At 44.9% G+C, this 26,814-nt stretch overlaps 1 protein-coding gene across 3 annotated transcripts in view; it reads left to right on the top strand.

Moving 5' to 3' along the window:
* Window positions 1-25,266, top strand: part of TGFB2 (transforming growth factor beta 2) — a 70,055-nt gene extending 44,789 nt beyond the window's left edge. For 2 of the 3 annotated variants that reach the window (XM_015592767.2, XM_006916228.3), the window contains 5 exons: window positions 17,938-18,070; window positions 18,194-18,304; window positions 19,788-19,965; window positions 21,083-21,236; window positions 24,295-25,266. In XM_015592767.2, the coding sequence (XP_015448253.1) occupies window positions 17,938-18,070; window positions 18,194-18,304; window positions 19,788-19,965; window positions 21,083-21,236; window positions 24,295-24,453 (735 nt within the window). In that variant the 3' untranslated portion in view covers window positions 24,454-25,266. The remainder of the gene's footprint in view (window positions 1-17,937; window positions 18,071-18,193; window positions 18,305-19,787; window positions 19,966-21,082; window positions 21,237-24,294) is intronic. The other variant, XM_015592768.2, reaches the window with a different exon arrangement.
* The last annotated feature ends 1,548 nt before the right edge of the window (window positions 25,267-26,814 follow it).

A 26,814-nucleotide genomic window follows, 5' to 3' on the forward strand; every position in this document is an offset into this window, starting at 1 on the left:
AGCTGGAAAGGCAGATAATCTAGGTCCAGATCCACCGTCAGGAGAGAAGTCAGCTGACCTTCCTTTCCTCATCCGATGGCGTCATCCGTGTCTGCTCTTTGATCTGCCTTCCCAGCGTCTTCTCCCTCCCTCCTTTTTATTCGTTTTCCTTCCTCTTCACTCCCTGTTTTTTCTTCATGGACCCCTTCCTGTCTCCTTTTCCTCCCTGATTCTGTCTGCTCCCTGCAGCCCACCCCATGTCCCCACTCATGCGCGCACACCCTTTGTCCACCCCATTTTCATTACTTGAGGCAGCCCTGTCATCTCTCTCATTTCCCTAAGTACTGTTACTGCGTCGTTGTGTCAAAAGGTGATGATGCTGCTGATGATGCTGCTGATGATGATGTGGATGTGCCAAGTGACTGAGGTTGCGGAGATGTTCTTAAAAGCTCATTATTGCAGTGGAGTCTAAAGGCAACAGCATCAGCATCACCTAGGAGCTGCGAGAAACGCAGACTCTCAGGCCTCACCCCAGACCCACATTTTTAACAAGGTCGCCGGGTGACTCTGGAAGCCCGGAGACTGGTGAGGGAGCAGATGCGTAAACGGGCAACTTAGATGCGTCACAGTGTCACATGACCAACCTGTGCAAGCACAGAGGGCAGAGGTGAAAAGATTTCACCAGGGCGTTGATATTTGGGTGGGGCCTGGAGAAGTGTCTGTCAGGACAGGACGAAGGATGGGCATTCTTTGTGGAAGGAGCAGTTTGTGCAAAGACAGGGTCTCGAAGGGGCCAGTCGAGAGCACCAGACAGACGATGCTCCGTGCCTGAGGGCGAGGAGATGCTGGGGGGAGGCTGCCCTCCAGAAAGAGCGTGGAGAGGCCGGGTAAGCAGGACTGGCCCCGAGTGTGCCAGTGTCAAGCAGTAGGCGTGCGTGACAGTGTGACTAGAAGGTGGCTGACCTTAGAGAGGAGCCGACGTTGTGTGTGTGAACCTCCCGCTGTCCAAAACCTTTGGACATTTTGATAATTTGGATAAGAATTTCCTTTGTATGTATGATGAAAACGGGGAATTATCGTACACACGGATGTCGTAGATGAGATCTCAGAGAATAAGTTTAAAGATTTTAAAACGGTTTTCAAAGACCGCTTTACGGGCGTGCTCATGAAAAATAATTCTCACTTATTAAAATGAGTCCCTGTGGCGGCCTTCAAATCTTAACGCGTGTTCTGAGAGCACCTGGAGCGTCACAGTAGCCGGCAGGCCCGCCACTGCCGCCTGCCACCAGGTGGAGTGTCAGGTAGAGTCGGCTTCCTGTGTGCTAGACCGTCTGCCAGGGACCCCCCAGGAGTCGGGTCCTCACAGCCCCCTGTGATGTTTGCATCGTGAGATCTTATTTTTTCCAGAGACATAATTGACATATAACGTTCTATTAGTTTAAGGCGTACAACATAATGATTTGATAAAGGTACATATTGCGAAATGCTTACTGCGTTAGGTTAGCATCTGTCACCTCACATTGTTACACATTTTTTTTTTTTTTTTTTTGCCTTGGTGAGAACTTTTAAGATCTTCTCTCTGAGCAGCTTTCAAATATACGACATAGGATTGTGAACTATAGTTACCATGGGCCACGTGACACCCCCAGGACTTACGTATCTAATAACTGGGAGTTTGGACTTTTTGACACCCTCGACCCAGTTAAAGTCTTCTTTCTACTCCTGTTTCCGTTTCCCATTTTACAGAGAAAGACACTGAGTCACAGAGAAATTAAGTCACTTGGCCAAGGTCACACAGCTTGGAGTCCCAGCTGCCCACTTCTCACCAGACACGGTGCTGTTCGTAGCAAATCTTTCCCTTTCTCTTTGCCTCAATATCAGCCAGAACAGACGAAAAATGAGAGAAACTAGGCCGGCCAGAGGGTGGAGTGATACTTGGAGAGAAAGCAAAGATTGGGTTCTCTGGGGAAAAAAAATACGAGATCAAAGGTAGCCAGCTACGTTTCCAGGTGATTTAAAAAAATGAAAACAAAAATCACGATTACGTGTCCTTTTTTTCTTTTTTTTCTTTTTTTTTCAATTAAATCACTCTGACCTGCCTCTCTGTGTGGACGACAGCGTCACACACTGTCCTCTCTGGCCTTACCTTCAATTTACGTGGCCCCAGTGAATCGAAGGCAGGGTCTCTTAGGTTTGGTCACCTGTGACATAAGCTGCTACATCACTGTTATTCTTTGGCCCCTGACCCTCTGCTCTGAGGACTGGCCTTTGATGGCAGGATTATAAATGGCTTGCCTTCTTCCCAGAGGCCTTATCTCCGGGAGGGGCTGTGTCCCCTGAGGATGGCAAGTCGAGGACCTTACTGAGTTCTTAGCGGCCGCGTACCTCCTCAGAGGTCACTGCAGCCCTGGCTGCCCACAGGTACAAGCCACAAGACCCGCCCAGGTTGCAGTCCTCAAGATAGCAGCTTACTGTACGGAGTAGGTGAGTGTGAGTTTGCTCAAGATAGCAGCTTACTGTACGGAGTAGGTGAGTGTGAGTTTGCTCACGGTCGCTGAACACAGGCATCAAGAAGGAGGTGGTTTTAGGGGAAAAAATGAGGAAGAGTGACAACTTCTTATCTGTCTGGAGCTCAGCTATGGGGTCACCTAACCTCCTGAGACTCACCCAAGGTACAGGAAATAAGTCAGGTCGATCCCTGAATACCCTCATGTAGGCGCAGAGCACAAACACAGCCGGCTTACCAGAAAGGCAGCCCTCGGCCCTCTATCCGCCCATCACTAAGGCTGGTCCTCTCTAGGACCACAGGAAACTAGAAGCACCGAATTCCCTGGGGAGGGGGCTGGAGGAAGACCCTGACGTGAGCAGACAACCTTCAGACAACAGAGAGTTTTGCCGATGCAGCTCAGCGATGCTGGGCTGTTGTGGACAATTCTCCTGAATGTCCCTGTTGATCGTTAACTCACTTTTTATCTCTGGGGCATCCTACCTGGCCTCTGACATCTGCATGTGGCCTCTTTATTTAGAGTCTTGTTTGGGGTTTGTTTTTCTCTGACTTTCCACTTGTTTTCAGCCGCGTTTTGGAAGTCTTTGTACCTTCAGTAAATAAACTACCTCTTCTAGCCCCAGGACAGAAATCAATACACGTGATAAAAGCCTCGAATTATGAGGATGAAGCGAAATTATTTTCAGGAAACTGAATGCTTGCAATAAAATTTTAGACAGTTTGATACCCCTAACTGCTGAAATATTATTTTGGAAAAACAAGAACAAAAACAAAAACCTTGATGCTTAAATGGGCAGATCTTTAGCTATTTGGAGCACTCAACTATTCAGAAGAATAAGTCTCTGAACGTTCTAGACGGCCTCTGATGACTGTATTGCTTAGCAGACAGTTGGCCTCCTACTCCGCAGAGGAAGAAAGGTGGCTTGACTATGAATAGGTTCTCAGGGCGTTTAGGTGGTTGTATGGATGATTCATTAGGATTCCTCAGGAAATAGATTTTAAGCAAGGAGTGAATGTGTGTGTGTTTGGGGTCGGGGAGAGAGCGCACACACATACACGTGCAAGTTCACATGGAGGCTCATATACTCCCTCAAGTATGAAAGCTGCCAGGGCGCATTTCCAAAGACTGCTCATGGTCCCTTCCCTGGAGATTCTGCTTCTCCCTGGAGAGGAAAGTAGTCGCCTCTGGGCGGATGTGGTCTGAGGAAGCCCGCCTCGTGATTTGGATATGATCGTTCTCCATTGTCCATTGAGAATCACCGATTTAAGGCATCTCCCAAGCTTTTGGGGTCATTTCGTCCTCTAAAATATAGAAGTGCACCTTCTAGAGTCGGAACACCAGGCCAGAAGGTGCTGACACAGCATTCGTGAGTGAGCTCAGAGTCTGCCTTGTCCAGAGCTGCGTGTCTGCTGCTCCTCCTCGCCTGGGAGAATTAGTACGCCCGAGCTGCCGTGGAGGTCACATTAGCTTCACGAGGGGACTCGGGGTTCTCACCACTTTCCCCTCTCCGCAGAATGGTCTGCCAGAACTTTGAAGAACGGCAGTCATGTAAAACCTTCCCGTCCTTCTGCCATCTCTGACTGCTGTTACGCTCACAGGCCCTAAATAGCCTGCACTGCTGTGATCATGGCATGACTTCAAACATATGCCGGTGTCGGAGGGAATATGGGAGGGATGAAGACCTCTGGGAGGTGAAGGGAAAAGGAGGGAGAGAAAAAGATGCGAAAAGAACTTTTTCAAATAGGAATGACACCTGCTTTTTTCAAGCTTTATCAAAGGCAGCCTTTATTGAAACATATTCGAATGAAACTTCACCGCTCTAAGAATACCTTCCAATCTGCAGGATTTACTGTAGCTCCCGGCCCGTGTGGAAATTTGAATATAGCTTTCTTCGATTAAGCCGCTCCTGAATTGAGGATTAAAAGCATGCTCAGTTATGAGAGAGAGGGAACAGCCAGGGAGAATCTTCTTCATACTGAGTATCAGTGACATGAGCAAGAACACACATCCGCTTGGAGTCAGGCAAGTCCCCCGTTTTACAAGGGAAGAAATGAGGCCCCGAGAAATTAATAATGTGTTTGAGGACACCCACGACCCCTTGACCCATGGGACCACCAAAGACTACTCACATTTAGACGTGCCGACCTCAGAAGGCCTCGGAGCGTTTCGATATTTCTGGCTTCCTCTCCCCAGCGTGTATCCTCTCACGGTGAATTTTCATTTCAGACTTTGCCACACTGAGGATAAGAGGATTTGTACCTTTGTCATAATCTGTTCACCGAATAACAAAGTACCCCAAAATTTCATGGTCTCAAATAGCAATCGTTTTATTACATCTCATGATCCTACCCACATCTCAGAAACTCGGGCAGGGCTTGGCTAGACTGTCTTTTTCCATGTGGCTTTGACTGGGGTTACTTGGCGGCTTTCGGGTGGCATCTCTGGTCCAGAGATCTATGACGATTTCGCTCATGGGCTTGGAGCTGGGATGGCGTGATTGCAGGGCCGGGCTCAGCTGAGCCCCTCCCCGGCCCCAGCTCATCTCAGAGTGTCTCCCGGGGTCTTCCCAGAATGCAGCCTGGCTTATTATAAGAGGCGCAGGTGACCAGATGTCTAAGGCAGAAGCTACCATTCCTCTTAGAGACTCAGGCCCAGGACCGGCCAGGTGTCGCTTCCACCTCATTCCACGGATCCGATGAGCTACAGGCCCCGATCCCAAGGGAAAGGCAGTAGGCCCCATCTCATGATGGAAGGGCTGACAGGTGGAAGCCGTCCTCAGGCTGCTGTACTCACCTGCTGTGTGGATCGCTCGGCAAACTCTGAGTGACTGTCTCCTAGCGTCAGTGCCATAACCTGTGCCCCGTCCGGGGACAAATCAGACTCAGCCACCGTCTTCCAGTGGCTCACTGTCTGGTGGCGGAACAGACTTGCAAATGGTGTCCCAGCTGTATGGTCTTCCCACCAGTCAAAATATACCCAGGGTCCTCTTTGAGCAAAAGCTGGAGAATCCGGAGAAAAGCCTCAGAACTCATTCCTTCGAGAGAGCTGTGGGAATTTGGGGACAGCCTGCCATCTCGGTAGCACTCCTTGGGTGGGTGGGCACATAATTCCGAGGGCCCGAGCCATCTGCCTGAATCAACGGATTCCTTTGAGCCCAGAAATATTTATCGCAGGCATGTCCGATAGGAGCAGGTTTAGTTCATTCGTAGGCGCGGTATTGTCTTTTGTTTCTCGCTGAATCGTGTTTCAGTGTGAGCGCTGACATCCTGGGATCTGAGGACCGCGACTGTGCCGTCTGTTCACCCTGAATGAGGCAGCACGGTGAAGTGTTCAGTAGCATCGACATCGTGACTCTAAATGTTCTTAGGAATTCCTGGTTCACTTGGTATTTCTTGCGAGGCTGAACTGAAAAGCAAGGTTTACAACCGCCAGAGGGAGAGAGGGAGCTCAACGGTAGTAAGTCCGCTTTCTTCCTTGTCATCTCTTCGGGTTCGACTTCTAAGTCCTCAAGTACTCCAAAAGGAAGAGCCCTCTACCGAATGACCCGCCAACGTCAGTCGCCAGGTTATTTTTAAGATTAACTTATGAGCTTTGGACCACATAAAATTATGCAAAAATAGCTCACTGGGAGGCAATGGGATGTACTGGGTTCGTACATCGTAAAGCATCAGGTGGAAAATGTCAGGTTCTTGCACGGGGCTGGTGTGAGGCCACAGATGTTCGTGCCAGGTGCCTTGGTAACGTACAGTCTGCCGATGGGCTCCTGTTTATTAGTAGAAGCTGAATGTACCGAGGTAGGATACAAGCTCAGTGGATTTCAAAGGAACCTTAGCTTCTCTGACTCAGGAGGCCCAGTGGCACTGAATGTCCTCGTAGAGAGAACAGCATCCAGCGTCAGTCGAAGTCACCTTTGCCTAACGAGAGAACTCTCCCCACCACCCAGGGAATCCTCTAGAAAAACCCTGACAAAGGAGAGTGAAACAAAATCCGTCTTCTCGCTTTTTCTTACCTCTTTCTTTAATACTCAGATTTTAACGCCTATCTGAATTTGCATTTAGACAAGTAACCAGTTTGTCAAATATGATGACATCTCATTTCTAGAGACTGCTCACGAGGATATACAAAACAGTGGCTAAATCCTAAGCTGTTCGTATCCATTTATTTTCTGCTTCAAAGCTGCATGGTAAATTTTAAAGGATTTTTCAGATTTGAGGATGAAAGGGTGCATCGATATTTATGGAAAAAAAGATTTTGGCGGGGGGAATGAATCAATGGCCACTTTAATGGACATTTCACATATCATCTCTGCAAAACGCTTTTAAGCTACACACAGCCCTAAGGCTTTACAGTAAAAATTCCACATAAATGGTGTGGTCCTGCTTTATATGGGACTTTGTTGCTGCCAAATGAAGGTTGAGGGTCCTGACATTTTGGGGAGCACAGCACTAATGGGGTTAATGAAAGTCACCTCCTCTTCTTAACCCCAAACACACACACACACACACACACACAGAGTTCAGCTTTCATTTCTCATATTGCCCAAGGGCGTGTAGAATAAAAAGTGTCAGCCAAAAAAACTGACTGTCTGTTCAATTAGACTTGCAAAAAACGCTACTGAAAAAATAAAGTTATACTGTGCTCCTGCTGTACAGAATTTTACAGCCTACAATGTCCCTAATGCTAACCCAAACACAGGCGCCACGGTGGAGACACACACAGTACAGTAACCCACTTTCAAAAAAAAGCCTCGAGGTACAATCAACGGTCTGTTCGCACGGGGCTATTAATATCACAGGCTTTTCAGTCTGACCGAGTGACACGCTTGCCTCATACCGAAATCGGATCGTTATCATTTGCGTGCGGTGCGGTGTGACCTGGCGTCTGTTAACTTCGCGAGCAGAGGTTTGCACGAACAGGAATCCCGCCCCACTGTACGCACGGAAGCGTTCGCAAACGTGCACTTGCAACTCATACTTCTACGCTCGCAATATTTTTTGGAGCTTCTGTTCTAGAACTGTGTTCTGAGCCTAGAGATGCCACGGTGGAGAATTTCTTCAGTGGGGACACATCTGGATTTTTGAAAGGTAGTGTTGACTTTTTTGGAAACTGCAAAAGTTCTAGGGAAGAGGAAAATGAAAAGTAATTAAGTCGATTTTCCTGTGTGATGACAGTTTCGAAAAGACAGATCCGAAATCCAACCACTTCTTACATCTCAGCCGCTGCCACTCTTGTCCGAGAGGTCCTTGTCCCTTGCTGGGACTTTGCAGTGGCCTCCTAGCTGGCTGCGCTGTTTGCAGGTAGTGTGACCTCTGCTGAGATGTTGGTCAGATCAAAAGTCCCTGTTCAGAGACCTGCAAAGGCATCTCACCGCGCTCTGGGTAGGAGACAAAGTTCTTCCTGTGCCTTATGAGGCTGTCCCTGTCCTGTCTCTCATCCGCCCCCCAGCCGTGACGTCCCTCACTCAGGAGGCCCCCCACACTGGTCTCTGCCGCTCAGACACCCTGTGGTCACGCCCCACGAAGGCCTGCGGCTTCTCTTCCCTGCTGCCCGGTGCCTTTTCTCCTACACAGAAATCTCTCACTCCTTCATTCCTTTAGGTCTTTCCTCGAATGTCACCTGCTCAGCGCGACCTTCTAGGCCACTCTGTCGAATAACTCAGGGTCCCATTCCCAACAAACACTCCCTGTCCCCATTGTTTGCTGTAGGTTCCTCCGTCACAGTCCTCACTCTTCATCATTTGCTATACTTGCCTTTCTCCTCCATCTTTCCCTCGCTGAAAATCTCATCTCCGCCTCTAGAGATAATCTCCCCAACAGTGGCAGGTGCATCGTGGATGCTCAATGAATGAATTTAAGAAACATTTCAAGATAAGATTCAAGTACGAGGAGCATTGTTGAAATAAGTTTGGGATATCATGAGTGGACTCGAGAAAGATCCTTCGTTTATTTGGATTTAGACATTCTACTGCATTTTTTTTAAAGATATCCATCTGTTTATAAATGTAAATGTATATATAAGTATATATACTCACACTCTGTTATTTAATCAGAGCTAATAGTGGTTAAGTGCATAATAACCATGAAGTTAAAAAAAATAAAATTACATAATAAGTTAGTGTAACTGATATTCTTGGGTAACCCATAAACTCTCTCTGTTTGTAGACAAACCAGACACATTACTATTTTTTTTTGAGTCATTTCTTTATAGTCACACCCCCTAAATTAAGTGCTCAGCTGACTATAAGCATGGACTTACATCGTAGTAGAGGTCACGTGTTATTGGAGGCCAGGACAAGAGTGTGAGAAGCGTGTTCCCCGAGCGTGAGTGTGTCAGTGCGAAGTCAGAGTGGAATTAAAAAGATCAAACAAGAAAATCAGAAGATATGGCCGCAAAGAGCTTGAAGGCTTGTCGGGGAGACTGGTCCCCTCCTGTGGCAGGAAACAACTAGAATAATCAGAATTCCTATCAGTCGGTGAGGTTCAGCCTCAAGGACTGACTTAGTTTCCCTTCAGATTCTGGCACGGACTTTCGGACCAGCCGTCTCTCTTTGCTTGCCTGGCTGCTGCCACTTTGGTCCAGGTGGATCTTTTCCTCGGTTGTGTGGTTCGCGTGTGAGGGTCTTGCGCGTGCAGTGGAGGGGCAGCATCCACGAGACTTCCGCTCACACAGGACTCGTCCATCCCTCGACCTGGAGCGATGAATTTACTTGTTTGCACACATGTGCAGCCGGCACAAAGGCCCATCTATAGAGAAAGAAAAACATGAAGGAAACAGTAGAGAATTATAAGGTGTTTCCGTCGCAGAGGAGAGGCTTGCGTGTGTGCGTGCGTGTGTGCGTGTGTGTGTGTCTCAAAGACACATGTGGGGACAGTTCTGTAAAGCTCACTAAAGATCTGTGTATGCCATACTTTGTCCTCCCTGCACATGGATGCTGTCATTCGGAGCCATGTAGGATAAAGAGTTCACAGAGAGACATAGTCACGAAGATGTCTGAGCTTCAGAGGAACGGTATTTCTGTGCGCATCTTTCTCTTGATGTGTGTCCCACGGGTGCCTGCCGCACAGGCTCTCCTGAGGGCTCTTTCGAGGCATCCCGGCTCAGGACCTCGCAGAGGGGACCCCTCGCAAAGGAGCCACAGGACACGGCGACAGGGGAAGTGAGACGAGTCGTGGGTGTGTCGGCCCTTCTGAAGGAGGACCGGGCGTCCCCAGGGCGGCTCTGCATTGTTCAAGGAGACCGCGGTTAAACGGGCACACAGAGCTGCGTGTGTGCCTCGGTGGGAGAAAAGCGATTTCATCAAGGAAAGAGATTTTATCCGAGCCGATTCTCTGTACAGCTCTGCTTTCTAGGACCTGGAAATCCTCTTGCTTGTTTCTTCCCTCCTGTTTTCGTTCTGTAATGAAGCCCGTTAACTAGAGAGGGTAACGTATAGTATTCTTTAAACTGCTGGTGTCAGCAAACTAGAATATAAGGTTCGTGGCGATTTAAATACACTTGTTTATCTTTTAAGAGCTTGATATCCCATTAAAAGAAATTGACATTTACACACACACACACACACACACGGTGACTCTTGAAGCCACGTTGTACGAGGGCTAACCACTCGGCATAACCAATAATTGCTTGGGGAGCTAGGACAAGAAAACTGACGACGTGTAATAATTTTATTGAAAAACTTGATCGAAGAAGTAATAGCAGAAAGGGTTTTTTGTTTGTTTTTTGTTTGTTGGTTTGTTTTGCTTTTAGGTAAAAATCAGAGTTGGGGAGAAGACATTCCAATAAGGATACTAGTCTAAACACAGAGTTTGGGACATGTAGTATATGTTTTAGGGATAGTGATTAGATTAGGCTTCCAGAAATGAGAGGTGAGTCTAAGATGATAGATTTTTGGCAAGTTGTGTCTTAAAGACTAATCTAAGGAATCCGGAGTTTATTCAGCAGACAGTAGAAGCCTCTGGAAGATTTTGACCAGGTAAGGAGCATGATTATAATAATAACTCGCATTTATTGAATACCAGCCTTCACTGTCATTTACTGCTCTTAACAACATTTAAGGTGGGTTTAATCAATCCTTTTATAAATAAGGAAATCACAGATCCAGTAAGTGAGACTGTATGTTTGCCTGACTCCAAAGCCTGTGAACCTTTTCGCTACACTAATGATTTCCCAGCGGACTTGGCACACCTTACGGGTTCTCCGAGAAACCTAAGACATAGAGGAAATGGAATAGGTCGTCAGTTGGCGAAGGTGGGCGGACTCCTGGCCTGACCTCACTTACACTAGAAGTTCTACTTTTTCCCACTGTAGACGACATAACGCAGAGCGTTGACCAAAGAAACAGGGCCCAGGAGGAAAGGCATGCCTAAGGGTCCGGCGACGGGTCACGGCTTTGGCCTGCGTCATTTCGCGTTGTTATCATCAACCTGATGAAGACACGGGACGCGCAGTGGCTGGTGCTGGGTGGCAGGGAAGGATGGCAGACTTCAGAGTCAGAGAGATCCCGAAAGGCTAAAAACGGAGGTCAAATGAGAAGTTCAGAGTTTACACAGATATAGGTATAATTCGAAATTAGGTTCAAAAAATGAACTACATAAATGTAGACAAGAACAGTGGTTCTCAGGGTGGCCCCTGGACCGACCAGCAGCCGGTGCACCACTGAGGGACAACTTAGAAATGCGAATTCTTGGGCCCCATTCTCATCCTTATTAAGTCACAAACTCTGGGCATGAGGCTCGGCACTCTGTGTTTTAATAAGCCTTCCAGATGTTTCTGACGCAGGCTACAGCTGGAGAACCACTGGACTAGGAAGATCAACCTTCCTTCCTTCCCTTTTTCCTCCCTCCTTCCCTCCCTCCCATCCTTTCTTCCTTCCGTCTTATTCATTGGCATCCCAGAAAGCACTGGAGTGAAAAATCTGACAATATTTTGTGTAAGAACAAAGTTTTTTTGTTGTTGTTGGGTTTTTTTTTTTTTTTAAAGATTTTACTTTATAAATGGTCACTAAGACTTTATTTTATAAAAAAAGTTTACTGTGACACAATGGTGAGATGTGGCTACCGCCAAAAGTAAGTAGTTTGCTTAAAAACAGTTACGGGCACAAGGGGGGCAAGAGCCGTTCTTTCTCATGGGCGGCACGTGCTTTCTGCTCTCCGTATTCTTCTAGACCGTGTCTGGAGTTTTTTGAGGGGCTGACTTCAAAAGAGACGTTGAATAGGGGCTCGGCAAAGATGGCCAAGCACCTCAAACTTTGTGCTGAAGGAAGCAGTCGTGGAGGCCACCACCTATGCTTGGGGCTGACAAAGAGGAGAGAATTTTACATCTTATTTCTGACAGGAAAATACAATCCAGGAAAAGCCCTCTTCACTGGTGTTAAGAGGGCAGGATGTTAACCCAGGCTTTTCCTACTGGGCTTTGGTCACCCGGGTTAGAACTCCAGGCTTCTTTTCCTTCACCCGTTGGATGTAGATAATAAGCGCCATGATGTCCGTTTCACAGGGTTTTTGTGAAGATCAAAAAAAAAAAAAAAAAAAACGCGAGAATGTTCAAATAGTAAAAAAACTAAAATGATTGTTTGACTATGAAGCCATGCGACTATTCATAACGAGTTGATGGACATTTTCAATCCAAGATAAAGAAGAACTCTAACCCAGGAATCATCCAAAAGTGGGTTGGCCTTTCTCCAAAAGTAGTGCGTTCGCTGTCCTGTGACGTCTTCAGAGATGTTGGAGAATCCATTGTACGCGGTCAGAGCAGATGACCGCTGAGCGCCTTTCTAATGCTGGTTTTTCATGCAACTAAAGGTAATGACTCAGGGTCAGGCAGAGCTGAGAGAATGGTGGTCACAGGCAGCAGAGTGAATGTTTAACTCAGCATTTGTTAATCTGTGCAAATCACCACGAACATTTAAACGAATACCGAATACATTGAAAACCTTAAATGCATTTAAAGACAGCAACAAGATGGGCTTACACTCGCTCGTTAAGCTATAGTGTTCTCTTAGCCCCATTGTTAAATTTCTCTTTCCATTAGAAATCTGGCTGAATTGGCCCGTTGACTCTCTCATAGCTCTGTCGATGTCTGAATGTGCAAAGTCAAATAGTTTCCAGTGCTTTCTATAACTTTTCGCAGTGTCTCATAGGAGCAGAAGAGGCGTTGCCCCTCATGCCTACACCGAATCCCGAGTTGATTTACAGCATTATTCCTTTAAGACTAAGATTTGCTCTGGCTATAATTTTGCACCTAGTCTATTTCTTTTATTTACTTCTTGCTCCCAAACGATTGGGTGACATCAGTGAGTTTCACCTCCATCCACTCCCTGATTGGCTGCTTTCCAATGGCAGAAAGATGAATAGATCCTTTTGTGTAAAGAGTTTTGTAATTCAGTGAAGAGCCTTGCCAAAGGCGATATGTGGGTATTTTGCACATATTATAGATGTGTGTTTATCAATGATATAATGAAGGTAACACGAATGCATCGTGTGGGCGGTAGCAACGTGATAGACAGCGAAATCTCATTTTCAGTATGTTGGAAGCCCTCTTTTCTAATTTAGTCAGGAATAGTGGTTGGTCTGTTATTTAAAGAAAAAATTAAAGCAGGAGATTATAGAAACATGGGGCAGGGGGAGAGAGAGAATGCAGACCTTAAATATTTTAACTTAAAACATCTATGTGTGTACATCTGTACACACACACACACACACACACACACACACACGTGCAAAAAAAACGTGCTGAGTTTTTATAAAAGGCCAAAGACTCATCTTTGTCTGTGGCTCTCCCTACTGCCAACCCATGTCACAGTTTTTGCGTGAACTGCATCCATAATGCATCACCTGTAATTCCTAGTTTTTAGTTTCTTTGAAGAAAAGAGAGATTTCGGGACAATCGCTGTGCAGTCTGAGTGCAGGATCCTTCTAGGTTGTTGTCACAATATTCCTTTTGTTACTTCTTTCATAGCTGTCTCTGCTGCATCTGAAATTATTAAAAAAAATATTGTGGCAAAATATACAGAACATAAAATTTACCTTTTAATCATTTTTAAGTATATAATGCAGTGTTATTAAGTCCATTTACAATGTTGTCCAACCATCACCACTATCCATTTCTAGAACTTTCGAATTAAACCAAACAGAAATTCCGTACCCATTTAGCAATTACTCCTCATGTCCCCACCCCCGGCCCCTGATAACCTCTATTCTACTTTTTATCTCTATGAAGTGCCTATTCTAGAAACCTCCGATAAGTGAAATCATAACATATTTGTCTTTTTATGTCTGGCTAATTTCACTTAGCATAATATTTTCGAGATTCATCTGTGTCGTAATATGTGTCAGAATTTCATTCCTTTCTATGGCTAAATAATACTCTATTGTATGTATATACTACATTTTGTTTATCCTGTATTTACTGATGGACACGTGGATTGTGTTCACCTTTCAGCTATTGTAAATAACACTGCTGTATATACCCAAAGTCCATGCTTTCTTTTGGGTTTATACCTAAGCGCGGAATTCCTGGATCATATGGCAATTCTATATTCACCTTTTTGAGGAACCACTAAACTTTTCAAAAAAAAAAAAAAAAAATTTTTTTTTAAAGTGACTCATCTTTATGAAGACCTTTCAAGACATTTAACTTGGTTTTCACCGTAGCAACAGCTCTCTTTACTTTGGTCCCATAGTTCATCGGTTTCTAGACCATTTAATTAACTTGCCTAATTACAATATCAAGCCCGACGATCCGAAACAGGTTCAGAAACATATACAGTTGATACTCGCTAAGCGTTCGATGCCACTTAGTGAGGCCAGTGCACTTGGAACACACTAGCCAGTCGCCTGCCATGAGCCCCAGCATGCCGTGGCCATCAGCTGGTATATGTTACAGAACAAATGGACAACACCAGTTAATCTAGCCAGTTAAAAGGAGGCCAGTTAAGAGAGCTTCCACTGTTCGACTAAATTATCTTTGTCATGATAAGATGCATAAAGGAATTTAAAAGCGACAGCTGCATGTTCACGACTGTGAACACTCCATGCACTTGTTGTTGAGAGATTAGAGGAGAGCACACGGCAAAGGCCGAAATAGAACAGGAAGCTGCGTGGTTGTTTTGTATAAATGCTTGAAGTTAAGAAAGTACTAATCAGTAATACAGCAGCGGGTTGATGTTCTTCCTTTACAGTTTAATTTAGCATGGGCGATACATGGGACATAAACAGAGAATAGGAAAATTGTGTCTATTCTCGGGAAGAAGATACCTTTCTAGTTAAGATGTGAGCGTTGGCCGTGTGATTAGACTGTTTGGTCGTTTTGTATAAATGCTTGAAGTTAAGAAAGTACTAATCAGTAATATAGCAGCGGGTTGATGTTCTTCCTTTACAGTTTAATTTAGCATGGGCGATACATGGGACATAAACAGAGAATAGGAAAATTGTGTCTATTCTTGGGAAGAAGATACCTTTCTAGTTAAGATGTGAGCGTTGGCCGTGTGATTAGAAGCTTTCCTGAAGCAAAATCACGAAGCCGTGGGAGGAGGACTTTTATGAAGCATCATTCATCCTGGTTAGCGACTCACGCGATTAAAGGTTTGAGAAACGGCTCCTCTAAATATGGGCTAAAGGAACTGGGTTTATTTAGTTTAGAGAAAGAGAGCGAGCGTGCTGAGGGGGACTTAATAATAGTCTCCAAGAATATGAGGGATATTCTATGAATGATGGAGAGCAGCTGTTTCCTGTTTCCACCGAGGACTGGATAAGAAAAAAAGGAGTCACATTGCAGCAAGTGGGTTTAAGAACACTCCTTGGCCAGAAAGTTCGAGACAGCACACCAGCAAGACCAGAGTTACTTCTCTGTTTCAGAATTACGTAGCTAGCTAGCCGTCTTTCTCGGGTGGTTTAAATTGGCCTGTTCTTGAACTCGTAAAAAGCTATAGAAGACCTTTTGCCCACATGATAATATAAAGCTGTCGGTTGTCAGAACTTACTAGCATTCATTCAGTGGTAGAGGAAGCACTGATCTAATGAGATTAAAAAGTTTCAGAATATTTTTGCTCCCCTTTGGTCTGTTTCTAAAGCAAGATCATCAAGATTTATTCTTCTCTATGAGGTGAAGAATTTCCATAGATTGGAAAGAGTATTTTCTGCCATTATGGTCAATACTGTCATGATCTTTTTTAAAAAATTCTGTCTTCAGTGAAACTGTATATATACATAGATGTCTCATGGATAGATATCATGGATAGACATTAGATATATGATATATATATATATGTATATATATGGCATATGTGATTCATTCAGCAGAGAAAGCAATGTTTCGTTCTAGACAGTGTGTCTAAGTGTTAAGGATATGAAGATGAATAAGATATACACCGTTCTAATTAGGAGCAAAGCAATTATCAGAGCATTAGGAAATAATGCATCATTATAGGAGGTCAATTAGGGGAAGAAATTTAAAGACAGGAAAATGAATTCTGAGTATGTTAGTGGGTTTTAGACAACGAGGCAGATGGAAATGCCTGAAAATGTCTTCCCCACCATTGTCTTATCATTATCCTAGGTTGGGTTAATTATACCATTTATTCTGAATTGGATAAGTGGTATCTTACTTGTTCAGCTGGGAGTGTTCTCAAGGTGAGGTTTGATTTCTAAAGGATTGGCTGCTGTTAAAAGCCGTATCTTTAACGCTATAGGTTCATGTCAGCATTCACTGCATCCATGCCTTCCACATTTTACATTTTCATCTCGTACCATCCTGTATTATATTCTTCTCGAAAATCTTTGCCTCCAGCATTGAATGGTCTCTGTCACCCGGAAGCGGGTAATGAAGAATGATGTTTCAGGCCTGACTCCCCCAACCCTCTGGTCTTCAAACTCCAGCACTGACGTGGGAGAGTGAGGCCTCCCTGTGAGGCCTTTCGGGGAGACGCTTAACCTCCCAGAGTTTTGTTTTCTTAATCTACCTCACAGGAATATCTCGGGGATTAAATCAAATGAAATAACATGTGCCCTCATACCGTGTTTACTTGCTTCTTTTAATTCACAAAGAGAATCTCTTGCCTATGGGGAGAACCACGACTAGATTCTCTCCTCTTAGTGGGGTTTGTTGGACCTTAGGGGCAGGTCTGTAGAGTAGAGTTTGTCCAAAATTCATGAAGACACCTCAAAACCCAATTGTGTAAATCGTTTTCCTTTTCTAAGCTTACTTAATCTGGAGGAAAAAAGTTCTATAGTGCCAGATATTCTAGGACACATTTGTTGCCAAATGACCTGAAACCAATCATGTATGCATGGAAGAGAAGTACATTTTCAAAGCAACAGGAAGACTATGCATTTTCGTTTTCCAAGGTTCAAAGGAGAGTAAATAAATCCTCTAGATATTCAGATAATCATTCCACAGACACCGATCGAATCGAATGCTGTGCCTTCCAAGGATATCAGATTGAGGACACAATCCCTGCGGAAGCTCATGGACTTGTTAGAGACCAAAGCCATTTGGGTGAAATGACCACAGAAGACTTAGACTCGGTGTCAGGAAAGGCAGTGTAAAATGACAGAGCTTGAGCCCCCAAATCCTGAAGAAAGGCAGGATATAGATTTGGGTAAGGGGCTGATGTAGCTCCAGGAGACTCAGCATCTTGCTTTGAATGATTAAGAAAAACACCGTCATTTAAAGAAGTTTCAAAAACCACCCAAAAGGTCCACCTCCTACAGAAACCCAAGATCACTCTGGAATCTCTCTTTATTTTTTCTAAGTGAATGTATCCTTCTACATCTCCGTGTTCAGGGTGATTTGCTTTCAGACTGTCGCTGCACATCATGCCAGACTTCTCCTGCCCAGATCCATTCTTGGTCTGTGGGATGTGGAAAATCTTTATAAATCATAACAAGTCACACTGAGAGTAAAAACCCCAGCTGGAGACTCACCTCAAAGCTGAGGCCACATTTTTATAATGTCAGTGGATTTAGGAACCGGGGTTAAAACCTTTCTCTCTTTATTAGAAGGAGATTTATAATTCGGGGCCCGTAGAGGGTGAGCATGGCTCCCTCCTCCGAAAAGGACCCCTCCCCACATCCCAGCTCCCCAAATTAAATAAGTGGGGAAGCAGGGTAACAAAACCATTAACTTAATAGCATAGAATTTATGGCTGAAATCTCGCAAAGCTTATGTCAGCAAAGTAAAATCATTACTGTCACTTTCTTTTAGACACTTGGCTTTATGGTTCCTGTCACCTTATCATAACACACAACTGATTTAGTAGCTCTGTTTTTCACGGCAGATGGCCTGATGTCGCGTTTTTACACACGCGGCCACGCCGAGCAGAGGACGATTCGTGGATGTACTCGAGCGGGAGCGACACTGAGCTAGCGAGTGGGGATTCCATGTTCAAGGTTTGGGTTTAGCCGTGCGGTCAGTGTGCCAACCGAGCCCTTCCTCTCGCCCTTTCCTCCTCCAGATCCTCAAATCCAAAGATTTGACGTCCCCGGCCCAGCGCTACATCGACAGCAAAGTCGTGAAGACCAGGGCAGAGGGCGAATGGCTGTCCTTCGACGTGACGGATGCTGTTCACGAATGGCTCCACCACAAAGGTGACGGGCGCCCTCCCTTTTCCTCCCTAGGTGCCCGGCGACCCTAAGTTAGCGAGACCCTGGCTGCAGGAGTCAGGGCGTAGACACGCAGACCCATGACCTCCTTGACTTCCTGTTTTCCAGACAGAAACCTGGGATTTAAAATAAGTTTACATTGCCCCTGCTGCACCTTCGTGCCGTCTAACAATTACATCATCCCCAATAAAAGCGAAGAACTAGAAGCAAGATTCGCAGGTAACTGCAACTCGGTGGGTTGTCCGAGGTGGGGGAGGGGAGGGCCTCTTGATCATTTTCTGGGAGACGGAAGTCAGTTTGCATGTGAAAATGGGAGTGTTTGGTGAGGCCTGGGAGGTTTCATTCGTTTAGGCAAAGATGGGGTTGGAGAGAGATATACGAAGGCAGAAAGGACTGGAAGGAAGGAAGGGCTCAGGGCGTAGTATGCGCTGCTGGATGCGCGCGGCTGACTCGGCGATGCTAACTGACCGACTCAACAACCCTCCAAACTATTAAATTGTCGGTTAAGCCCTCGATTCTTCATTCAAGCAAACTAACTTCCCATCCATGCTGATGTTATAGCAGAGGAGAGCGTGCATTCAAGGGAGTCAGTCCACTGATAACCCCCATTCCAGTGCCAGGACCCCACAACTGCATTTCACAGAGAAGGGGTTCCCCCCTCTCCCCGCTCTGCCAGCCTCTTTAACTCGCCTTACACACACGGGGACACTTCGCCTTTTATAGCCCTGGTGCCCGAGATTTTGAGTGCCTTCCTTATCAGACTTTTATAATAGTTTATAAACGTATAACAAGGCTTTAGCTTGCCCCGTGTTCTTGCTCACCTGTTAGCGAATTAGCCGAAAGTCAAGGCTCACAAGGGGTTGCCCGGGGTTCTGTCTCACGTGTCAGATACCGAGTCGCTGAATGACGAGAGGGGAGAGGGGGGTCTGCACCCAGGTTCGGCACTGGCCCCTCCAGTACCACCAGTTCAGGGAGCTGGTTTCCCTTCCCTCACGAACACCGCCCGGGACCAGGCTAACGGCGGCCCCTGCTCATGGAAAAATACCCCCCGAGGTCGAGAGATTTATTTCAGTCTCTAACCTCATCCCGATTCTCCAGAGCGCGGAGATTAAATGCTTAAACTGGCAGTCTCTTGGGCGTGCTTCGGGGAGCCTGAGTTTCTGAATCTCGGACGGAATCGGGAAAGCGTTGAGGATGCCATAAAATAAATGAAAAAGCCCTTTCTTTCCATCCAGCTTCCCAAAATAGCATTAGGTAAGGGTGACTTCTGTTCCACTTGAACCGAATTCACTGCAATTTAGTGTAAGCCTCAGCTTATGTTCGTTAGGAAAGAGTTTGGTGGTCCCAGGAAGAGAGCGAACCAGCGGGTGACAAGGCAGTTTCTGTCGCTGTGCCGGTCACGGAGGGGTCGAGCACAGCCTGAGCTGAGGATTGCCAGAAGTTCCCTGCCTACATGGCCCTTGGACCGGAGGTCAAAGACTCCTTCTATAGTGACTTTCCTAAGCAACAAGCCCTGCCTTGGAGCCCCGTTTACAGTGTCCCTTGTCACCTGCGGTAGCCCTGTCGTACGCCCTCTCTGTCTTTGTGGGGAATGCTATTTGTGACAGTATACGAAAGAAAAGAAAAGAAAAAAAAAATTATGGCTGATGATATTTGATGAAGGTAAAGCTAAATGTTTATCACCCAAATGCATTTTTTCAAGGTATTGATGGCACCTCCACATATACCAGTGGTGATCAGAAAACTATAAAGTCCACTAGGAAAAAAAACAGTGGGAAGACCCCACACCTCCTGCTAATGTTGTTGCCCTCCTACAGACTGGAGTCACAACAGTCCAATCGGCGGAAGAAGCGTGCTCTGGACGCAGCCTATTGTTTTAGGTAACGGAGATTAAAATTCGCACAAGTCTGGTAGCTCCTTCTGCCTCTGCCCTTCCCCTGACTGCAAACCGCCTTGAACTTCGCCCGGTGCTTGAGGCCGAGTGGACAGTACCACGGAGCCACCGCACCTCATACTGTTCGCTGTTCTTTCTAGAGGCTTCGCGTAGCCGTTTGTGTTGGAGTCATCATCTCTTTAGCAGTGAATCCAGTGTGAAGGGAGAAAGCGAGCTCCCTGAGTGTTTCCCTAAAATCTCTCTGAAACGCTTTGGGGCTGAAGGAGGGAATGAGCTGATGGAAGTTTACCTGAGGGGCATGGCGGTGGCTCCCTGATTAGACAGGACACCCCCCCACCACCACTACCTGCATGAGGCCTTCCTCACTGCACTGCCCATGCTCACGGCCCTGCCACTGGAGCGAAAGACAAAGAACGTGATTTGTCACGTCTCTAGCTGCAGAGCGCGAGAGAAGGGAAGGCAACACGATTTCCCTCCCGTTCCCATGTGACTGCTCGTCTGTGGTTCCTACTCCGCTGAGAGGAAGGTTCTCTCTTTGCTTTAAGAGCCGTGGGGCAGTGAGGTGTCCCCACCGCGTCAGACTTCACAAGTAAAATGATCGTGCTTGGTTGTAGAGCCACTGGTGGGCACTAAGTGAACTCTCCATGTTTTTTCATCTCTGGTTCATCCCTAGATGAAGAAACATGAAATGAAATAAAGGATTTATTTTCAAAGGAAAGAAACTGTCTTAGATGGCACGTTGAAAACAGCCGTTGTGCTTCATTGTGTGTTTGAAGGGCAGTAGGGGCCAGACGGCACCCCTGTCGGTGGGAGACACCTTGGTCTCCGTCAGCCCCCGCTCTGCTGATATCTGGACATTCAAGGGAAAGGCTTGATTTTTGAGGTCACAGAGAGAGGGTCAGGGTATAGAACTCAGAAAGGGAAGTAGTCCAGCGAATCACCGTAATACCCCATCGTGAAAGTCCCTTAGATTATAATAAAACCACAAAACCTGGCCCGCGATATTTGCTTATTTGTTGAATAAGTGAGTCATCTTTGCGGTTTGGGATGAGGCGGGGGGGACATCATCAGCTTTAACCTCTCCGTTGCTCTTCTTTTGACAGAAATGTTCAGGATAATTGCTGCCTGCGTCCTCTTTACATTGATTTCAAGAGGGATCTTGGGTGGAAATGGATCCATGAGCCCAAAGGGTACAACGCCAACTTCTGTGCTGGGGCGTGCCCGTACTTATGGAGTTCAGACACTCAGCACAGCAGGGTAAGCGTCCGGCTAACTGGTCTCTTCCGTTCACGAGTTGCTAGCATGAACCTGCTCACAGGACAGCTGACCCTTAAACCATGTGGAAGTGAAGGACCGACACCTCCCCTACAGTCCAAACTCCTCGCTTACGACTCCCACAAAACATAACTGCAGCCGTCCGTTGGTGTCCACGGGCTACTGGTTCTAGAACCTTCCAGGAATACCCAAATCAAGCGCCTTACATAAAATGGCGTGGAACAAAGCCTACAGTCGGTCATCTGCATCTGCGGACTTCCAACCGCTTGTGGAAAACATTGCTTTTGACCCGTAGTTGGTTGAATCTGGGGATGGGAAACTTGGGGTTACAGATGGCTGACTGTGTACGTATTGGAAAAAATCACAGATAAGGGGACCCGCTCGGTTCCAATGCCTGTTGTTCAAGGGTCAGCTGTATTTTTAACTGAATTCTGAATTCTAACTGGCCTGGTACCCTTTGGTCTTCGCACATAAATGGTGGAGGAGAAATCCACGAGGGCTGTTAGGCTGTAGGTGAACTCAGAAAGGAACACTGGTCAGTCGGAACAGTGGCTGTCCCTTCCCAAGTAGATTATAAGCACCTTGAGGACAGTTTGGTTTATTTTTTTCCTTGTTTATTTTTTTTTATTTTTTTATTTTTAAAAGCTGGAAGTATAAATAAGTAGCTATAGAAACACTTTTGGAATCACTGGATCACTTAGTGTCACGTGCGGCAGAGATGTGCAGGGACCCAGGTCCCCATCGAGAAAAGGATCCGTTATCACCCACGTCAGGGACTGTCATATTCGAGAGAACATTGAGGAGACGCTTTTGCATCGTGAGTCACAAGTGTATGACAATCAGAAAGTCGTTTCACCTTTCTGAACCTCAATTTCTTATAGGAAAAAGGAATGTTGCTATTAAAAATTTACCTTTAAAATCAACAAAGGCAAACTCGAGAGCCGATGCGAGGAACAGAGAGGTGATTGAGACATGTGAACACGATTTGAACATTTGTCTCTCGTTCTCGAATAAAACCCGAAGGAAACGAGACTCTGAATGTTTTATCAAGTTACTTCGATGAGGATAGAAGGCTAAATCAGAAGGCAAAAGGACTTCATAAATTATCTTGCCCAAACCTTTCCCTTTTCTAAAGAAAAAGGAGTCTGGATCATGTAGGTGGCTTGCCCAAGATCAGACCGCCGGTGACAGATGAAGGCTTGGAAGGCAGACCAACGCGTTTCACAGCTCGGCCCCCGTTTCCTCTGTCTTACTGCGTTTCGTTCCTGAAATGTGGCTGCCCACTGGGGTCGCGCCTCTGTAAATCTCCTTATTAAAGAGGCATTAGAAAAATTGCCTTCACTGCGGGCTAGGAAAACGGATCTGCTGCCAGCAAGATCACATAATGCAGTCAGCTGAATTCAAGAGTTTCGGAGTGATCAGTTATTTCAGACAATCCATATTATCCAATTTCTCTTGAATTCCTATGAAGAATCATGTGCTAGGAGACCACGAAGTCCATTTATTTATAAATGCCTACATCTGCTAGACTTTAAATTGACAAATATGGCTCCCCTTCCTTCAGCCGTTTGCTCAGCTCCCCTGTAGCTTCTGGCAGTCGGAGCCGACCATGTGCTCGGCCATGTGAGGGAAGTTCGCTCATGCCTGTCCCTTTGTCCGAACTCTCTGGCCAGGCTGCCTCATCTGGGCTGTGGCGACAGTAGCTGTAATGTGGGCAAGGCCCAGTTGCCAAGTAGAAACATAATTCCCCTCCCTGATACACAGAGGGAGTGTGTGAAGGCTGAGACCAGGCTTGTTTTTCAAGGAGAGAGGAAGAATAACTGTCATGGTCACAGTTATGCGGTTTGGACAGTTACCCAGGAAGCCAGAGCTAGCTTAATAAAGTCGGCTGTGTAGCTGCACTGAACAGATCTCTGTTTTGGGCAGAAAAAGCTGCAGTGAATCTCGAGGAAAAGGTCAACTTGTTTCACTAACACGTTGATGGCATGCTTGGAAATGTCTCTTTATCATCACTTGGGGACCTGCATACTTTTAGTGCTAAAAGTCACATTTCCCTTTGATATAGAACAAAGGGGGTTAAAGGCACAGGACTAACTCCGGAACTTTCTGCTCATTCTGTCCCAGCTCTGGCTATGCCATCTTCCAACTCGGCCGCTGCCATCTAGACCCAGAAAGCTAACTGGAGTGCCGATTATTATTAGTATTAATCAGTAATTACTCTTATTTTATTTATTTATTTTAAGTACACTATAAGGAGGTGAACAGTTAAGAGTAACGACCGTTTTTGATGTCGTTCTTCACGTGATTGTAACTGGGAGGCAGTAATACGATTAAAGAGATGGCCATCGTTTTTTCTTGTACATGAAAATCTAGGCGACATTAAATCGGCCTGAGAAGACACTTAGCGTAGAAAGACTTCACGCTGCAGACAGGTGTCTTTTTCTATACCTAACGGTGAAGTTCTGATGGGGGTTTTAGTAAAAAAAGAAAAAAAAATTTTCTTCTCCTTATCCACGTATTCATTTTTTCACCTAGGACATAAGTCTTATTTGTCCAGAGAAAAACTGACTAGGGCTATGAGGTAGAAACAAAGTCTACAGGGTGGGAACTGAACACATACACTCGTGAGATACCTTCGGTGACAAAGAAGTATAGGGATGAGACCAAATACTAAGAGAACTGTTTTTCTGAGGGCCTGGGGAGCGCATGCAACGAAGCGCGGATCAAAGTAAAGACTCGCTGGATACACTGGAAAATCCGTTGAACAATGTTGGCCAATCTGAATTTTAAAGAAACAATAGTTTACAAAGTACGAGGAAGGGATTCTGCAGGAAAATGATAAATTCGTTGATTCCTAGAGACACGTCCCATTTTGACCATAATTGGGGTTAAGCAAAAGAAATCATAAACCAAAAACAGTTTAAATTGCCTACAGGGCCATGATTGATAAGATAACGATATGAAAAGGTTTTTAAACAATAATCGCCTTTTATTTTTGCTCTTCTCCTGTGTCGTTTTTTTCTCCCCTGTGTCCTTCCAGGTTCTCAGCTTATACAATACCATAAATCCAGAAGCATCTGCTTCCCCTTGCTGCGTGTCCCAGGATTTAGAGCCGCTAACCATTCTCTACTACATCGGCAAAACACCCAAGATCGAACAGCTTTCTAACATGATCGTAAAGTCTTGCAAATGCAGCTAAGATTCTTGGAAACGTGGCAAGACGATAATCACGCGATGACGGTGATGATGACGGTGATGATGATGATGATGATGATGATGATGATGATGATATGACAACAACCAAGGCCACGTGTGTAACAAGAAACGTAAGAGAGCCTCGCTTCATCAGTGTTAAAAACCAATTTTGAAAAAGCGGTACTAGTTCAAACACTTTGGAAGTTTGTGTTCTGTTTGTTAAAACTGGCATCTGAAACAAAAAAAAAAATGTCGAAGGCTTTATTCCACATTTCACCTACTCTGTACGTGAGAGAGACAAGAAGCAAAACCTTTTTTTTTTTAAGAAAAAATAAACACTGGAAGAATTTGTTAGTGTTAATTATGTGAAAGAAAAAAAAAAAAAAACAGGAAAATCCCGTTAAGTGGACTTGCTGTACATACGTTCCTATCCCATGCCTCACTTGATTTTTCTGTATTGCTATGCAATAGGCACCCTCCCCTTCTACTCTTAGAGTTAACCATGAGTTATTTATTGTGTGTTACTATATAATGAACATTTCATTGCCCTTGGAAAATAAAACAGGTGTATAAAGTGGAGACCAAATCCTTTGCCAAAACTCATGGATGGTTTAAGGAACTTGAACTCAAACGAGCCAGAAAAAAAGAGGTCATATAAACAGGATGAAAACCCAAGTGTGTGATTGTATGACCAAGCGAGTCTGCAGTAAGATAAAGACCCCAAAAACACATGCTATGTACCAACTGCTTAAGGAAGCTTCCTGTAAGTTTCAAAACTGAAAAGCCTGTTAATAAAGGAAATTTTCAGTCAGAATAAGTCTGTAAGATTTTTTTTTCTTTTTTCATTGTTAACGGTTCTTTGTCAGTTTAGTCAACCAGCAAAACAGTGCAATGCTTTGATACGTACCGGTCCGACTTCAGACCTTAAAGTATTGCTGTATAGTTATGCTCTAGCCGTTTCTTTAGTGTTGATATATGTAACCATACCTATATTATTGTAATACATGGGTGTAGAAGCCAGTATAATTGGAAACACATCTGCAGATCTTTTTTGCAAACGTTTAAATCAAAGCATTAACTACTTTATGTGTAATGTGTAAATTTTTACCATATTTTTCATGTTCTGTAATAATGTCAACTATGATTTGAATCGGACTTAAATTTGGGCTCTTTTTAATGATCACTCAGAATTGCGTGTTTCCTTTAGCTGGCCAGTACTTTTGAGAAAAGCCCCTAGATTTTGACTTGCACTAAAAATACATGTTTATAGCATTTCCTCCACCCGTGCTTTTTATGAATTGTTCATTATTATGAAATAAGCTACCTGAGTCCACTTGTCTTTTTCTTTTTTTTTTGCAAAATGATAGATTTGAGTTCAGTTGTCTTCATCTCCTAAGCATCACTACGAATCAATTCAGACGTGAAAAAGCTTCTATTTTAGGAAAATTGGGGAATATTATAGATCCGTAGATAATTGAGGTGAAATGTTTTAGCAAAGGCTTAAGGATCTGACTCAAGCTCAGAATCTCAGTGACTGAGTTAAGAAAGTTTTGTCTCATTCGGTTTTCACAGAATTCTATTGTTATGAAAAAGTAGACAGTTCATAGGAAGCATTTTTTTCTTTAATCGGGTTTTTAGTATTCAGGGGGAAATGGAAAGAGTTCCATTTTAGCTGATTTTTATTTAAGGGAGTAAACAAAAACAGGTCATATAAGTCATTTAGTTTCTTTCACCGAAGTTAAGGTTTTTGTAGATGTTCTTTGAAGATTGAAAAGGCACCAACCAAATTCTCCCATGATCAAAAGATTTGTTTTTCTCCGCATGACAGTTACGCAGATTTGAGTCTAGAATTTACCTCGCTTTAATAAGTGATTTGACACACCGTTGCAGAGCAGGTAACCCTATGTCAGGGTTTGTAGGCTATGTCAGTTTGTCAGTTGTCACATTTGGTTTTAAGATAAAAATCCATAGGTCAAACAATGGCATATCTGCAGTTTCTCTAAAGAGCAGCACAGTGAGGTGTGAACCCCGAATGAGGTTGCTTGCTACAGTAAACTTCTTTGTCTGGAATTTCCTGACCGTTAAAGTGATGAATTGGATTTGCAAGTTGGAGAACTGGAAAGGCAGGAGGTGGAAAGCCCACTAGCAAAGACCCCTGTGGTGGGCGCAGCCCAGTCCCAGATTTGAGTGTCTTGATTTTTTTTTTTTTTTGTCTTCCACTTTTCTATTAATTCTATGTAAATCACTTTTATTTCTGCAGGCATTTTCCTCTCAGATAGAAATGACATTTGTTTTGTATTATTTTGTCTTTCCTCATGAATGCACTGATAATATTTTAAATGCTCTATTTTAAGATCTCTTGAAT

This window comes from Pteropus alecto, unplaced genomic scaffold (assembly GCF_000325575.1).
Source record: "Pteropus alecto unplaced genomic scaffold, ASM32557v1 scaffold65, whole genome shotgun sequence".
Taxonomy (NCBI): Eukaryota; Metazoa; Chordata; class Mammalia; order Chiroptera; family Pteropodidae; genus Pteropus; species Pteropus alecto.